At 46.5% G+C, this 18250-nt stretch overlaps 1 protein-coding gene across 15 annotated transcripts in view; it reads right to left on the reverse strand.

The window, feature by feature from the left end:
- The window catches only part of PTK2 (protein tyrosine kinase 2), a 294240-nt gene that overhangs the window by 30233 nt on the left and 245757 nt on the right, over window positions 1-18250 (reverse strand). For 14 of the 15 annotated variants that reach the window (XM_057497658.1, XM_057497652.1, XM_057497654.1 and 11 more), the window contains 2 exons: window positions 8342-8453; window positions 1964-2050 (listed from right to left, as the gene is read on the reverse strand). In XM_057497658.1, coding sequence (XP_057353641.1) covers window positions 1964-2050; window positions 8342-8453 — 199 coding nt within the window. Of the gene's footprint in view, window positions 1-1963; window positions 2051-8341; window positions 8454-9006; window positions 9582-18250 lie in introns of those variants that run through there. The other variant, XM_057497662.1, reaches the window with a different exon arrangement.

Raw genomic sequence — 18250 nt, forward strand, 5'->3', positions numbered from 1 at the left:
GAAGTGCTGTGCACGACCATGCCCCAGCCACTGGGCTGCAACCCGCAGAGGCCTGCCAGGACCCTCACCATGTTCACTGTCTTACTATCAGGCACTGTCATGTTTTCTCTGAACCATTCTGGAACCACACACTGCTACTCAACTCTGACTTCCTTACTGGCCAGGCACAGATGCTGGGCTGCCCCAGGGCCCTCCGCTATCAGCCAGGGCAGTGGCACATGTGGGTCTTCTTTCCTTAGCCTCACACCCCTCCAGCTGTCCTGACCACAGTCCTGCATCAGAGTTCTGGATCCTTCATGCCACATAATGAGCCACAGTATGAGGGGATCAGCAATCCAGACGTGTGGTGGCAGAGGGGCCCTGTGAGCACCTCCCACCATGGGAAGGGAGCCCACACTCATCTCCATGCTCCCAGTGCCTAGAACAGTGCTGGGCAGAGGGGCTGGATGCTTGCCAGGAGTTGGGCCAGCTTGCTATGAAGATCTGCCCTGGACAGCCCAGTGACTCGAGCCTTCCTCCAGGCAGTGGCTATCCCAGAACAGCATCCCCCACAGGGCTCACTAATGATGCCGCATTCCTGGACTCCACTTCAGAATCGGGGTCTGGGATCCGGAGATAGCGAAGCAGGGTCTCACTGATCTAAACTGCCACCAACATGTGCTTGTCTCCCCCCACCGCCAAGGACCCTAGACCAACAGTGAAGAATTTCTGTCTATACTGATCTGAGAAGCCTTAAATTAAGCCATATTTTAGTGGCACGTAAGGGACACCAACACTGCCATTTGACTCTCCATCACCTGGGGAAGGAGCAGGAAGGAGGGCGTCCCCCCCCCATATGCTGAGACCCCTGAGGAGGGCGGCAAGTGAGGGGGTCTTTGGCTTTCCTCTCCAGACCTACAGGGTTTTTGTTTTGTATTTTAGCTGTTCTCCAATTAGCCACTTTCTATTGAAGTCTGGTCATCACAACTAACCTAGTCGAGCAGCTGTGAATATCAATGGGTGGGAAGCCCAGTTATATAAAAGACATGGCTATAATAAAGCCATAACCCAGACCAATCACAAGAGACTACTTTATTTCTTGGGAATTATTTGACAAACTTTTAAAAATTATCAGAACGACATTATTGTGGATAAACCATCTATGATAGAGTCATACAATACAATACTTCTCCACATTAAAAAGGAATGAACTGCTGACACCCCCAGCAGGACGTTGGCCCCCAAGGCAGCGCACCGTGGGAGAGGCTGCGCTGGGGGCCACTGCAGGGTCCGCTGCCAGGATTTCGCAGCGGCAGAGCCTCCATCAGCTCGGACAGTGGCTGCGTCTGGGCTGCAGGCGGCTGACAGGGGGGCAGGAGGGAGCTTTCTGCAGTTAGAGGAGTGTTCTGTATTTGATGTGGGTGTGGGCGCGCTGGGGTGTGCGTCTGTCAGAACTAAGATCTGTTCATTTCACAGTTAAGTAAGTTATACCCCCAAAAGCTAATACTCTTCCCTCAACATCAGGCAAACAAAAACGACTGACTTTGCTTCTGGGCCTTTCCTTCCAAGAATGGTCTTATCTAACGTGCACAGGGTATCTGCCTGTAAGTCTAATAGTCTTTCCATGCTCACCCACATGACACTGCATCTGGTTTGTAAGGAAATTCTAAATTTTATTCTTGCCTTCCAGAAACTTCCCAGTGTAGAAGCACCTCTGCAGGGCGCACCCTGCACTTTACCAGGACAGGCAGGCATGGACCTGACAGCAGGGGGAGATGACAGCTGCTCAGCTGCTTTAAGACCGAGATACTATAGTCCCCTCTGCCTGGGGATGCCGAAACAACCGTCTCTGAGAGCTTCCTGTCACCAAATTGTACTTGTGAGTCAAGAAATAAAAAACAAGTAAGTGCACAATGTGCCTCCCCCACCCCCATATGTGCTAAAGAATAAAATACCCATCTTGTATCTGTAATGACTGGCATACCTGGTAATGATTGGTTTGTACCATGTGCTGGGGGCTGGGATAAAATCCTTCGCTGGACCTTGGACTAGGATAACCAGGTCTGCTGGGCTGTGAACAAATCAACAGAGGATTACATGAATAAGCATTCTGATTATTTTGGTAAATCTATGTTTTATTGAAAAGAACAGAAAGATATTTCTCTAAAAGGGCTTAGCTGGAAAGAATCATAAAGGGTGTCATGACATTTCAATGGGGGAAATAGTCCTCAACAGGAGATGCTGGGGCAGCAGGATAGCCACACGTGAGAAAAGGAAGTTGGATCTCATCCCCACAGAAGACACAAATAACTCCAAAAGGATCATAGATCTTAATGTAAGAGCTAAAACTATAAAATTCTGACAGGAAAATATAGGAGCAAATCTTTGTGACCTTAGGTTAGGCAATGTTAGATATGAACCAAAAGCTTGATCAACAAGGAAAAAAAAAGATTGAACTTCATCAGTATAAAAGCTTTTGTATTGCAGATGACACAGAGACCCTGAGATGACAACCCACAGAATGGAAGTATTTGCAAATCATGTATCTGATAAGAGATCATATACAGAATATATAAATTACTCTGTAATACGACAGTAAGTGACAATCTAATTAAACAGTGGCCAAAGGACTTGAGCAGACCCAAAGAAGACATACCAACTGCTAACAAGTACATGAAAAGATGCTCAGCGCCACTTGGCATCAAGGAAATGCGATCTGTGCAGTGAGCTGGAGCCTGAGAGGCTGGACCCCGGTCTGGCCTGCTGCCTATGGGCCGTGCAGCTGCAGGCAGCGGAGTGAGCCCCCCAGCTTCTATTTCCTCACCAATAAGGGGGAGCTGAACTTTGAGGAACTCTACTACCATTTCCAGCTCTAAAATTCTCATGCTGTTGATGAGACATGTGCATTCCAAGTTCACAGCCAAAGGACGCTTTAGTCTGAAGTAGAAAATAAGTCAGCAAAGCTTTCTGGACCTCAGGGACTTCACAAGGTGGAAACCCATTATTATCTGCCAAGACCAGAAAAAAAGGAAATGGACTTGGGCCCCAGCAAGCCTAGGGAAGGGAATACCTAGTTCCTGTGTCTCTTTCCCATGGTCCCACGTGGTCCATGTGTGACGAATACATGCTTTGCTCAAGTTAGGTTCTGAGTAAATCCAAGTCTCTAAGAGCAGCCTCACTGTCCCCCTGCCTGGCGTGTTTCTTACCTCAACCAGCACAACACCCATCCTGTGAGCTTCTCACACGGTGCTCCTGATTCCTCCCACCTGACACAAACCTAAGTCCTCTGCTCCCCCCTGTGGCACGTCTTCAAATTCTGAGGTGGGCTGCGGTTAACCTGGGCTTGCCCTGCTGTGGGCCTGCCAACTGAGGCTGAGAAGTGCTTCCTTATCCCATCACCTGTCACGTTTCAGTGTCCCAGATGTCATCTACTCCAAACCTACATGTGAGGATAGGTCCCCAAGGCCCCCTGAAACAGGGAAGTGGCACAGAGGGTCATCATAAGCTTTACTCTGTGCACTAGGGTGGCAATTTCCAAAGTGTGTTCCATGAAGCCCAAGGGACTACCTTTCAGGTTTGTATTTTTAAAGGTTTCATTGGAACAAATAGTTAAAAAGAGGTTATCTCTAGTCTGACAGTTGAGTGGCAGCAGTCATTTTAAAGGTATGTGTTCGTGTGTATGCACTGTAATCGTTGTACGGGAAAGGCTTCCTGGAGTCCAAGTGCAGAAGAACGCAGAGCCAAGAATCAGGACAGCAAGCAGAGCTGTCAGGTGTACAGCTAGCTGAGGGACTTGTGGCTTAAACTATGGAAGTGGCACAGAAGTAACCCAGACAGTGTGCATTCGGTGTGTCCTCTGTGTGCACTGAGCTAGTTGCTTTACATAGAATTTGATCATCTGAGACCTATGCTACCAAGTAATATGACCACCCCATCTTCTAGAGGATAAAACCGAGGCTCAGATAAGTCAGGCAATATGAATAGGCTGCAGAGAAGGCAATGGTAGAGCTGCCTGACTCCAAACTTGCTGTGCTGTGATGCTCTGTGACAAGTATACTTCTGACTCACTAAATAAAAAGGAAAGTACAACATGATCAGAGTGGCAAAACCTCTAAACAGCATCCCCCCAGGACTCAAATACTTACATGGGTGGCAAATGATAACACCCATAAGGTTCTATTTCAGAATAAAAGAAACAGATGAGAAGATGAAACCTGTGTGGTCGGCAAAGCTGCTGTACAAGGAACACCGGAAGGCAGACTTGCCACCAGCAGCCGCAGAGAACAGCTGTGCTTCTGGGCTCTGCACACACGAGCTCCACGAGGGCCGACTCTGTGCCAGACAGCAGTGTTTACTGTCAGGGCAAGTCCCCTCTCTATGTCTCAAGGGCTGCAGCGAGGATGTGGGGACAGGGCTGTCACGGAGGCTGAATAAGCTAACATATGACATGCTGAGGATGGCTTCCATGTCAGTACCCAAGGGTGTCGCCTGCTAGTAAGTACTGTGATTCAGCAGGGTCACTACATGGCCTCCTCGACACTGGAAACTGGGATTTTTAACAAAGCAAGACCAGCTTGCTGAGGAAATTTCTGGGGAAATTCTCCCAGTGAGGCGGAGACAAAGGGAAAGCTGATAAACCCTGAACCAGAGGCTCCCAGGAAGGAGGTGCCGGGCCCAAGCAGGACCTACTCCACCTCCAGATGTCTGTCTATCTTACACACGTAAAACGATGGCCAACATCTGAATGCTGAACCCAGAACCAACTCCATTTTACACGAACACAAATGATATTATGCACAGTCCATCAGAAACTAAACTTCCCAGGATAGCCAATACTGTATATATTGACGGCCAATTTTACTTTGTTACCAAGCTCTTCCCCCATTCCACCAAGCCCAATCCGACGCCTGTGGCTGTGGCTGTGGGTCGTGTGCGTCCCTGCACAGGCTCAGGAACCTGGCCGGCTCGCCGTGCGTCCTGGTGTCCTCATACCTGCTGTTCTACACAGGTGCGTGCGTGTTATTAAAAATCACTTTTATTTCTCCTGCATAGTTAGCAGTCTCCTGGCAGTATTAGTATTCTGAAATTAGTGAATTATTTTATTACCTATGTACTTTATTTCAGGATCAGTACGTGGGACATGTTACGGTACTGCTTATGTGAACAGAGTGCAGGGTCTTATCGGGGCTCAGGAACGCTGTTCTAGGCAGCACTTGCAGACATTCTATTTTCAGGGCCCCTTTACATTCTCAAAAGTTACTGAGGACTCCAAGAGCTTTTGTTTATGTAGAATGTATCTACCAGTATTAACATTATTAGAAATTAAAACAGACACTTCAAAATGACAAACTAGAACAGGTTAAAAAAAATAACAATTTTTTCAAAACAAAACAAAAAGCCAGTGAGAGAAGTGGCACCTTTCATGTTTGTCTCTCTTCCTGAGGAGTCAGACTGAATGGAAGCACTGCATCCCCGACCTGCTTCGGGACTCAGGCTGGGGTGATGTGCCACCTTGTGCAGTCTATAAGGACACCCCAGATTCACACAGCTGTGCAAGCGGGAAAGGGAGGGGTGTTTTAATAGTCTCTTGGCACTACCGTGGATGTTGTTTTTTGATACCACACCAAAACTCAACAAGTGGTAGTTTCTTCAGGGTGACTTGCAATGTGGAACCTGAGCCCACAGTGGTACCGCCACATCAAAACCATTACTCTACCTTACACTGCGGCTGAACCTTCACCCCTGTGAGGTTTGGTAAGATCCTGCACTGATCATCTGGGAAATACGGGCCACTGGGTTATGCAGAGCTGCCCAATGTAGAGACATTTCAATATATAATATGAAAAAAAAAATTGCATTTGTAATATCACCTTGAGCTCATCAGAAAGGTCTAAGAATTAGGAAGCTGTCAAGGTCACAGTGATGGATTTAACTTTTTCAGAATTTTAATTTTGCTTGAAAACTCCAATTTTACAACTGGCACAGATACTATCAGTTGTTTTCCTTGCTGAGAAAGTCTTGCTTCTTTCTTGAGAAGGTAACAACTGCAGTGTGCCTGCTGGTTGTCCTTCATGTCACACTGGTCTGCCGTGAAAATGGCCATTGGCCCAGCATGCCTGTGCCATCCAGCGGGTGCCTTCTCTGGACACGCGTACCTGCTGTAAGTCAGAAGTGCTAACACGTGCTGTTTCCTCACCCAGGACACTCTCCGTTGCTTCACTGACGACAACTTTCATCCACCTTAAGCAATTGCACCTTTCCTCACTGTGTGAGCGCTGGGGAAGAACGCAGTGACAGGAGGCAGTTGGTCGCTGCCTGACTTGTGCCCAGGTGACAGCAGCTTTATCGCGGTTATGCTGGCAACATCAGCGCAAAGAGCAACACAGTGCACGAGGCATCTGACGTCTTCACATTCTACAGAATGGGTTTTGATTCGCGGCAATCTGAAATGGTCTTGGGGGCCCCAGAGGCCCAAGGAAGGATTGTACTTTGAGGCACCCCACTGATCTAATGGGCACCTACAGGGCAAAGGCCTGCCATGCTGGCTCTCTCCAAAGATTATTACTGAGACTGTCTTTGAAAGACAATCTTTCAAAGACAGCACTTTGAAAACATCTCAGAAAAAGAGATGTAAGGATAGTTAAAAATTTAGAACTCACCTTTGTATTCCACAACATAAAAAGCCTAACCATTTGTCCATGAACCTAATACTATAGCTTTCACAACCCAGTCCAGTGGAAATTATTAAAAATACTAAAGACTGAGTTATAGAAGAATGTTTACATGGAAAAAGTTCTTTCTTTAACTCTCTAAGTTTTAGGGGTGCACCACTATTTGGTGTTCATCAGCAAAGAAGTATGGTGCCTTGCATTTTGTGACTAAATCAGGCGTGGCCAACGTATTACCTCATGTGGCCTTCACAACACCAGAGACAGGGAATAGGCACATCACTTCCCAGTCATCAGAGCCTACGCCAACAGAGCCCCTTGGCTTCTAGGCCTGAGGAATTACCTGGGCCTCCCCTTCCTGGTCCTGGATGAGTCTGCAATTGTTACTGAGTTAAGAACAGGCAAACTTGTCTGTATGAAGTGGATGGTATTAAATGCTGGGATGAGGGCTTCCCAGTTTTTATGTGGGTACTAAGGATTTGTTGTTATGTTGTTAAAACTAAGAGAGACAGAGAAATCTTCTGGTTTCATCACTAACTTGTTCAAGCGAACAGCCAGCGGCAGAAGGCGGGGCCGCCTGCTCTGGGCCTCAGCTTTCTACCTGCTGAGGAGGCTGGGCTAGGGAACACTTCACCTCTGAAATTCTGGAGAACCATGTCACGCACCTGGATTCACTTTAAATGCACGATAATATTTAGCGTTACACAGATTAAAACACTGGCCAGGAAAACAGAAGCCTTCAGGCATCGATAAAACAAGTGGTATGATATTTAAACAGTACTTTCTGCTAACAGATTAATGAACATTTTTTGAAAAGAGAAGAATTGTCAAAGTTTCTTAATATACTTTTAGCTAATCAAATACTAAATAGCAGATTAACTAGGAATTGCAAAAAACCCTGCTATCTATTTGCATTTCAGATGATCTGAAGTAGATTATTCAGGCAAGTAAGTAAGTCTGTGAAACAATCTTCCCGTCAAAGGCAAAAGGTATACAAAGAATTCCTGATCTCAGGAGAGTGTCTAGAGGCCCAGGGGGCCCCAACCCCCCAGGCACAGCCCAGCAGCTAGTAGGGACGCTCTGGCCGCCTCCCAGAGGTGGAGGATGGAAAGGGAATGGCAGGCGGGGCAGAGGAGGCAGCGGATTGGAAGAAGCAAATGCCGTGTGTCCCCAGTTCCCACACCGACAGCGCAGCCAGCAGCCAGACAAGAAAAAGGCAGGAAATGTGCACAAGGTTCAGAACCAAACCAGACCAAACCCAAAGGAACAGGGGCAGGTAGAGTTAGACTCATTTTAAAAGAAAGCAAAAAGTAAGGCATTCATGGTCTAGTTTTAATCCATCCGATGTTTGAATCTTGACTTGTCCTTAGCAAAGGCCCTGAGAACCAACAAGGAAAACCTCCCCGAGTCTGACGATGTGGAGGAGGGGAGAGGAAGAGCATTTCAAGATCACGTCTGATCCAATTGCTCATGGCTTAAAACAGCCTATAGCTGAAAAGCACACTGGGAAAACACGTGCACACGTGGGTACTAGGCAGCGCGGCAAAGAAGAGATGAGAGTTGCTGCTGTGATGATCACACTCAGAGTAACCTGGTACTGGGTCCGTCCCCCTCCCCCAGACAGCAGCTGCCTATGCCACAGACCCCAGAAGTCGGGAGGAGGGGCGCCAGGGCCAGGCTGGGGCCTTTGCTACCTTGGGTGGTGCTTCGTCTGACCCTCCGGAGTCCCAGGACACTGTGGCCTGTCTTCTGGACTCCATCCTCATCCGCTCTTCTTGCTGAGCCTTCTCTTCCTCCAGGATTGTGCTAGAGAAACAATACATTGTTCAAGGGGGGCTGACAACAGAGTGCGCACACATCAGACCCCACCCATACTTATCCACGGGCGCCGGGTGCTGACAGATGGTCCCAATAAAGCAGGGAGTAAGGACCAGGTTTCTAAACCTCTCACAAATGACTCTAGCTTGGTCCTAACGGTCAGACCATCCTCGGCCCAGCCACTGGTAAGAAGAAGACAGCTGGTTAAGACAAGGAGAAGCTGTGGAAAACCAGAGGCGAGCCAAGATGGAATGCTTGTGTGCTAAGTTAATTTTGAGCAGAACAGAATCACCCTGAGTTCCAAGCACAGACGTGTTCACATGAACACAGGCCCCCATGCTGTGACCACATCAGCACATGTGACAAACTACCAACTGGACCAATAGACTGCTCACTGTGATCTTCCTACTAACTTTCAGCTTAACCAGTAACTTTACTCTTACCAGGTACACAGGAAATATGCAACAGTATTTACCAGTGCTTCTGAAAATCCTGGTTGCTTTACCCTGGCAACACCGGAGCTGGTAACCCCGCTACTTACCACTGCCTGTCCACTCAGAGTCTATCTGCCGTCCCACATACTCCCGCGGCCGCCGCTCCTCGGGGCCTGCTATGCGGCTTTAGTCCGGGCCGTCTGCCATCACACCAGCGGCCCAGAAGGCAGCCAGTGGCCCCCTTGCTATAACTTCCTGTTCCACACAGAGTCCCTGGGGCCCAGTGGGAACCCTCGTCCTCACCGAGGCAAGCGGCTCTTTCCTACATGCCTCCAGCTCCGGAGTTCTAATAATGCAGCTCATTCAGTTTCCAGCCTCCTAAGAGAGTGCAGCAAATACCCACCCAGAATTACTCATGAAAGGGTGAGGTCAGCCGCTCCAGACCTCTTCTAATGTGGGAAGACATTCCTGCCTGACTGGAGGCTGGCGCGTGCTGGTTCTCACACAACCTAACTCACGCGATCACCTTCCAATCAAGAGACAGACAGACAGGAGTCATCTCATAAGTGCCCTGAGTCAGCAAACCATTACTATAGATGGAAGGGCTTTTTTTTTCTAAAGGAAAGGGAATGTTTTCCTCAATGGTCATATCAGCACTTCAGAGAAAAGTTTTAGTCAGAAGATTCCACCCCGCCTCTAAGTGTGATTTTGGTCTTCTTCTTCCTCCAGCTGGTGACCGTGGGTGAGGAAACGACATGCAACTTTAATGATACTTCAGGATTCAGGGTCGCGCTCCAGACTGGCCAGGTGCACGCTGGTCAGCCCCGCTGGGAACTGGGCCCAGGTCAGACCACTACGCCCTCGTCAAAGTGCACCCGGAACATCTGCTTGCTTGCGGTTCGCTCCCGCGGGCTGCTCCCTGGCGACCCATCCTCGCACCCCTGCAGTCAGTACAGGTCCTGGATCACAGGGGGCCTGTGCCTTCCATGGGGAGGGCTACGGGCCCCTTCCTCTGAGAGGGCCGCCGGGAGCAGTCAGCTGAGACCAGGGGCCTCAGAGTGGAGCCAACTCTGGTGAGTTGTTCAGTGCCCTGTTCTCAATTACCTGACCTTCAAAAGAAATAGCAAATAGCAGACCCTGAATCAGAATTTCTAAAACTGAAAAGCCCATAAAAATCAAGAAAAATCACAAGAGTCTGTCCTTTTTTCCAAGTTCTTCACATAATTGAAATACAAGGAGCTATGAGAAGGCCAAGAGTCCCCTTAAGGCAATTTACCTCACACGGGTTGATTATGAAATGGACCACCCTGATTTTAGAGTGACCATTCCCCACAAAAACCTCCCCACGGGTCCTGTGAGATCCTTTGCCACAAGGAGACCCTGCCAGGCTGTCCGTCCTGACTCTTCCACCCACCCACTCACTTTCCCCTATTCTCTGACCTACTGAATTCACTGTCTGAACCCTTCATTACAAACTTCCCATGTGTGCTATCTGCCTGCTCTTGGGGATTTAAACCGGAAGCTTCCCATGGCTGTCAGCCTGGATGCGGTTTCTCTTGCCAGCTGTAGAGCGTTTGCGCACGGTAGGCACAGCAGTGTCTCCAACTGAGCAAGCCACTCTTGTGCCTCAAGGAATGCGGTGATAACCAGGGCCTTCCAATCTCAGGACTGCATTCTCATACCAAAAACAGCATGTCAAGATGCTTCTGAGAAACCATGACTTGTCAAGAACATAACTAACTCATAAAGTACCTGTTTTTACAGCAGGAAGACTGTTCTGCAGAAGGATAAAGATTACATACAGAAACATTTCTGAACTTCTCTTTTAACAGCTGCTGAAGAACCCAGAGCAATGAGCTAGAATGTGCAGTGTGTCAAGGAGGTCAAATTTAAACATATTTTCCCAAACTACAAATATTTTTAGTAGCAATACATTCCATCTGAAAGCTCTGCCTGCCTGACGTGAGCTGGCAAGGAGCCCTCATGTTTTTCCTGGGAGGGTGGTTCCTAAGTCTGCAACTTGCAAATAGACGAACAATAAAAGCTAAGACTTTTCACTTAACAAACACTGGAGTATGTGATTATCATGTCTTTGTACACGAGTCCCACACAGGAGAGAACTGTGAGGAGGGGGAAGGAGTGCTTTATTTTATGTTAGTTTTCTACCTCCTCACTTTTAACAGAAAAAGCCATGAAAAGAAGTGAGCTCGGAGGGTTGCTCTGCGCTGTTATCTCGTGGTCCGCAGCACCCTGTGAACTCGGTCCCCTGGCCTCTATGCACTGGGAAGGGGAAGCCTTAGGACATTTCTGCTTTGGAGTGACAGAATGTGATTTCATGTCCGAGGTATTTCATGGAAAGCAAGAAAGTGGTCTGATTCCTCGTTTTCAGTACTGAGCTAAGGTACAAAAATAATCTCCAACACAGACAAATTTTCAAGTGGAAAAGGGCAACCAGTCTTGGGAGGCTGATAATCAAGCCGTTCAAGCTGCCCCAGAAGTAAGGGCAACAGCTCTGAGCCCCTCCGCTGAGCTCTGGGCCGCGGCAGCCCTGCCTTCGCCGCCTCGCTTCCACATCGTGAAATGAGAACACTACGGTGTGTCTGGCCCACTGTCAGGACGTAGAGAAAGCATCTTAAAAAGCCAGTAAAACTTTAAAGTATATCTTAGCTCTGTATGTTTACCTGCCTTAAATACTACTAGGACAGAAGTGAGGGTTTCTTTTTAATTTACTTCATTTCTGCTGTATCTTTCCTGAGAGTGATTATACTACTATTCTCTACAAAACATTTCTTCTTTTGAGAAGTACTCTGAGTAACTTTTTCTTTAACAATTGGAGTTTGACCACCTGAACATAATACTTTTACAATAACATCATAAAATTTGCTTTGGACATGAAATCAGTCTGGGTTCATAGCTTCTTAAGCTAATCTGGAAAATACCCAGAGAAAGAGCAGTAAGAAACTGGAAGAGGAGCCCAGAGGGAATAGGCTTGTTTTGGCAAGTTCATGGGAATACCAGTTTTTGAAACATGATCCCTCATAATTACCCAAAAGTGCCTCACCACAGAAGAATGGAATTGATATTTTAGTAACAACAAAAAACCCTGGTATCTTTGCAGAAAACAAGTCTAGTGACTTGATATGGTGCTGGGGATGGTCCATGTGTAACTGTCTGACCTGGTGTCTGGATGCCACAACCAGGGTTAAAGGGGGCGCCTCTGTTCTTCCTCTCTTGTAACCTGGTGCCACAGACTGGACATCTAGTTTCTTCAACACAACACAACCACATTTGTCTTTTGACTTATTATGTATCTCAAACTGCAGGAAATAATACGATTTGCTTAGTTGTGGCATTACTCGTCTCCAAATTATACAAAAAGTGACTTCCACTAAAACCGTACTTTAAAACTGGTGATCTCTTTCTCTTTCTGGCAAGTCGGAGTAGCTACTATTTGACCAGCCCTCCTGCAGAAAGAAACTATGGACGATGGACGTAAGAAACACCGTGGTAGCACAGGGGTGACCTACAGCAGCCATGTTCTGGGGGGGGCTGACCTGGAGGGAGGGAACAGCACAGGGGGGTCCCCACTCTTTAATGGCCGTTTGCCAGAGAGCAGGCCCCAGTCTTACTGGTTTGAAGAACCAGACGACTGAGGAAAGTGGGGTGTGGGGGAGGCCCAAGGGGAGTGCTAAGGAGGGTGTATCTCAAATCCTATCAACTCTGCCTAAATCTCCAGCTGACCAGAACCACATGCACAGAAGGGCAGCCTCCACACACCCAGCTCAGGCTGGCGGAAGTGAGTTAAGCCTGGAGCTACGACCCTCAGCATGGACGGAGTGTGCAATTTGGGACCAGGGAAGTTAAATGCCTGCTACAACCAACAGGCCGGCTGACCGCCGGCTGACTACCCTTCAGAGGAATACAGTCTAACTCAGAGTTTCTGCAACATAACAGTCACAGTGTCCAGGACATATTCTAAAATTACTCAATACACAAGTAAACATGAAAATGTGACCCGTTCTCAAGAGGAAAAAATAATCTAAAGGAGGCCAGCTCGAAATATGACTCAGAAGGCAGAATTAGCAAACAAAAACTTTAAAAAGCTATTATATTCAAGGACATGAAAGATAATTTGTTCATAATTAGTGAAAAGATAGGAAATGTCAACAGAGAAATAGAAACTATAAAAAAGAGCCAAATGAAAATTCTATAATGAAAAACATAATATCTGAAATAAAATCCCCATAGGACAGGACGATCAGTAAGACACAGATGCCAGAAGAGTCAGGGTACTTGAAGATAAATCATAAAAAATTATCCAATCTGAAGGATTTAAGAGAAAAAGGGTTGAGGAAAAAAGAGAAAGAGAACAGAGCCTCTGTGATCGGAAGGACACTCTCAAAAGGCTTAGCACGCCTGGAAGTGGGGTTTCCTAAGACAAAATTGAGCAGAAAAGTATCTGAGGAAGTAACGGCCAAAGACACACACTTACAGATTCAAGAGGTTCAGTGAGCCTCAAGCTGAATGAATACAAAGAAGGCTGCACCCAAGTACATCCTATTTAAAGTGCTGAAATCAAAAAATAAAGAGAAAATTGTGGAAGCAGCCAGGAGAAAAATGACATGTTACATCAGACGAAAAATAATTTGAAAGGCCAGAAACTTCTCATTAAAACAAGAGGTCAGAGGACAGGGGAAGAACAGCTTTAAAGTGCTGTCAATTCAGAATTCTATATCCAGTGAGCTTAAGTTCAGTTCATGTTCAGATGAAAAAAAGTAGAGGAATTCACCACCCACAGACCTAGGCCACAAGACATGCTAAGTTCTCCACACAGATGGGAACCAAGGGAAAGAAAGAGCTTCAGGAAAGAAAGAAGAGCCCTGTTTGGGTTAAACCTAAAATATTTTTTACCCTCACTTTCCTTAAAATACTATTTAAATATAAAATATTACCTTATTTTGCGAGGTTACTAACATACATGAATGCAGTATGTATGACATCCAGAACGTAAAGGACCGAGGTGCTGGTAAACAGACCATGTTTTGCATGGTTGCAAGGTTTCTACATTTTAAGTAAAGTACAATCATTAACTCTAAGTAGACTATGAAAACTTAAAGACTGTATATTGTAATCCCTAGAACAGGCACTAAAAATATAATGTAAAAGTATTGCTAAAATGAAAATTTGGGGGTTGAGAAAAAGGTGTAGATCAGCTGGGGCTTCAAAGCCCGAGACCCTCTTAGCCAAGAACTAACAAACGAACTGAACCCAGCGGCCTCTGCTTCTCCCCCGCCTTGGCCATAGGTGCACGTGCTGATCTGCAGCAGGTGTGCAGCCAGTGTTGCTCCATTTGTTTCTGGCGTCCCTCCATCCAGCTACGTTTCCCTCTGTGGACGGAAGTGGAGGAGGAGCCCCGGGGCCAGCAGTCCTTCCCTGCCCGGAGAGGACGATGCCCGCTCTACTCTTCCTTGGGTCTCTAGGGATGATACCCCTGGACAGCACATTCAGGGAAGGAGGCTCGAGCGTAACTAGAGAGAAAACCAAATGATGGCAAAGACAGAACGGAAGGGAGGTTCCAGGGGCAGCTACTGCGTTAAGTCTGAGGGGTTCACGGTGGGTTCTAAGGGTGGGGTTCAGCCTATAAACAGTAAGTAGATGGGTCACGACTGAAATGTGGGCTTCATCTAATCAGAGGTCTCTCCTTACAAGTAAGACAAGTGAGGGGTGGTGAACAGAGCACGGGGACACAGCGAGGGAGGGGGCCACACCGCGGTAAACAGACGAGCTGGAGAGGGGCCAGGATCGGGGGTCGGCCCTCTGCTGGCTGCACAGCCCTGGACAAGCCAGAGGGCCACACTGACCTCAGGCTCCTTAAGTGACAGGCACTAGTTACTCACCCTCAAGAACTCCAGTGAGGTGAAACAAGGCACTGCGCGTGAGAATGGCCACAAAGCCACCCAGGCAAGTGTACAAGGCTGGCTTTTATGAAATGCTAGTTTATCCACACCACACAAAACCAAATTCTGGGGGTGTAATGATAAAAGAGATGCACATGGTAAAGCTCTGAACATCTGTGTGTGGGTGGCAACCAATGAAGGTTAAGAATTACCCTTAGAAAAGCAACAGTGGACATAATTTTCAGTGGAAACAGTTTAAACTTTACATTAAGTTCCTATTAAATTTAGATTTACTATTTACTTTTTATTACTGGAAAGGCTAAGGACCCCAAAGAAACAAAACAAACCCTTGAAGTTCAGATGCAGTGACATTTTAAGACATACACAGAGATAGCTGAGAAAGAGATCACTCCCCTAGATCATGTGTACATCCAACAGGACAGCAGCGAGAAGGAAAACACTGGGACGAAGACGGGGAGGGATGCAGACACCACATCGGAAAGGAATTCTGGAAGCAAATACAACACAACTGTACAAAACACAGTGAGGAAGCACAAGTGACTCAGGGTCACTGATCAAACCTAAAGCTTTTAACCTCAGAGTTCACATTTTCAGATAAATGAAGAACCAAAAAAGATTTTAAAAACTTGCAAAGATGCTGTTCACAGATAAAAAAAATTTTTAAACATGCTCCATGTTTCCATAGAACATTTATAAAATGTCAAAAAGATGTGCTCTGTATTTTGGTATCTGGATAATAATAGGTAACACATTTAAATTCAAATAATTGTTGTTTTTTTTTCAATGTGACTGATACCTTTCCTCTACCCTAAGATCCCCAGGTCCTTCTGGGTCTGCAGGAAAAGCTGTGTCGTCACCCCTCCTCCTAAAGCAGCCATTACGGTGCGTGCCTACCACGAGCCACGATGACTGGAAGTGTTTGAGATGATCTCATTTAATCCTGAACACTGGAATGTAGGTAGTATTTGTGATCCCACTCTTACAGGGAGGCTAAGCCACTTACCCAAGGCCACACAGTCTTTTAAAGCTTCCTTCTGAGCTCTGATCTTTGTAACACAGAATAACTCTAAACACCAGGCTACATGTCTCCAAACTGATGTGTGTTCTGTGCCTGTGCTTATGTAGGCCCCCCACCCCCGCCAATTTACTCTAAAGATATTGCCGGCTAGCTTGAATGGCAGCCTCACAGATCAACTAAGTACAGTTTGTGCCCTGAGATGCTTTATAACTTCATTTGGATATGATACTGAGATGCAGTGAGAAAAAAATTTGTGGTTACAGCCCCTCCAAGCTAGGTTAGAGTCCTGACCAACAGGTCTCTTAAAGGCCAGCTTTGTATGATCCAGTTGAGCAAACATGATACTATCAAGTTAAAATAACACACAAACTACATCCCCATTCACTGCTCTCCAACAAGACCCAAGCTGAAGACGAGGCCACGGCTCACACGCACAGCACGAGCCCATGTCAGGTGACTACAGGCTCCAGCCCACACAACCTCCATGCACAGCCTATCTACTGCCTCAGTCACGCCTAGAGAGACTCAGACTCACTGAAAATGTCCCAAACTGTTCTCCATTTCATCTGGGATTCCAGAGGGCCACAGACAAAAGGCAACACACTCAAGTATGACAATGAAACACAATGAATAAGACAGATGTTTTGAAGCTACCCCACTGGAACGTGTCACCCTTCAAGGTCTGTGGGTAGGGACATCTGTGCACAAGCCAGCAATGCTGCCATTCTTCTTGGGGACTTTCTTGGGTTGATGCTCAAACAAATGTTAAGAAATCCAGCTGCAGGAATTCCTTGTAATGGAATGTATGGTTTCTTTTCTTTCTTTTCTTGTTTCCTTTTTAACTACACAATATTAACAACTTGCTCACCAGTCATATCATGAGATAGGAACTCTGAGCGACTTCTAACCAGATCAAGGTGTAGACTGTGATGGCCCACAGCCCAGCCCTGGGCTCAAGTGCACTCACCCTGAATCCCAGCTTTGTGACCTCGGGTCAGCTGCCAACCTCGTCATTTGTAAACTCATGATGACAACACTATCTATCCTTCCAAAGACTGTGAGGATTCCGGGGAAATGTGTGAAAGCTCATGGCACAATGCCTGGCAGTAGGAAGTGCTCAGTAGCGGTGGCTTTTAATTGTAACTAGCAAGGTTAACCGCAAAACATGGAGACTTGCTATCAACAAACATGCTACTGGCTCTCAGGTCTTCCTAACAAGCGTGGTGATGGAAGATCAACTCCAAACCAGGGATTGCATTTCAACGTGATATGTACTAGGCAAGTGTGCTTTCGCAAAGAAAAGTTCAGGTGAGTTGTTTACATACCGCTTATATTCTTTTGTCTAATTTTCATATGTGAAAATGGTGAGCTTAGAAATGAGAAGTAATTTCCAAAGGTTTAAAAAGACTATGGTTGGAGCAACTGGAGTTTTCACTCCCTGCTGGCAGCACCATATTCACACATCCGCTCTGGAAAGCTGTTCCATCAGCTGACACTGCGCTGGGCGTGCCCGCCGGCACTTGGATATGCACCCAAATGGAATTCTTGTTCATGTGCTCATCAAAAGGCACTTGCTTATTATGCTCACACAGCAACAGTCCTGATAGCTCCAAACTGTGCAGTACCCAGAGTTCCACCAGCATAAACTATGGCATATCACAAATGAGCACTGTGCAGCAGTGAGAATGCGGCATGACTACCTGTACAATCTGAATGATCTGAAATTGAATGTTGAGCAAAGTAAGCCATAGATGAAAAGGTACATACTGAATGATACCACTTACATAAAGCTCAGAAATAGGCAGAGGCCATCTACCATTGGTGGTTACCCTGGGAGGGCACAGAGCCAACTGGGAAGGGGCATCTGGGGCTTCTGGGGTGACGGCAGTGCTGTTTTCTCTTTCTGGATACTGGTTACATGGGTGGGTCCAACTTACGAAAAGCCAGGGAGTTTGTGCTTCTTGGCATGTTCATACAGTCACATCCTTGTGCACCAATAGTTAAAAAACAAAATTTATGGCACAAAACTTTAAACTGATCATTTTTGTTTGTTTGTTTAGTGCCCTTATTTGTCAAAAAAGGATTTAAGAAACTTAAAAATTTCCATAAGCTTAAATAAAACTGAATCTTTTTTTATAGTGGCACAAATACCTTAGTCAAGCAGAGTACTGCTAGGAAACAGTATTTCTGAACATAAACTCTAAAAGAGCAAAAATACTAAAGCTGTTTATTGTAAATTCCTTGGCAAAGTATCTACCAAAGAACTGAATTAACCAGGGATTAAATGATTTTTTCACTCAGAAACTACTTAGTGCACTCTTACAGCTTGGCAGTCCTACAGTCCAAAAATGCCAGGGTACACATTATGCGCCTTCTGATTACAGACTGCTGTGAAGTATTCCCAGTGAGGACTAT

Source organism: Manis pentadactyla, chromosome 3 (assembly GCF_030020395.1).
Source record: "Manis pentadactyla isolate mManPen7 chromosome 3, mManPen7.hap1, whole genome shotgun sequence".
Taxonomy (NCBI): domain Eukaryota; kingdom Metazoa; phylum Chordata; class Mammalia; order Pholidota; family Manidae; genus Manis; species Manis pentadactyla.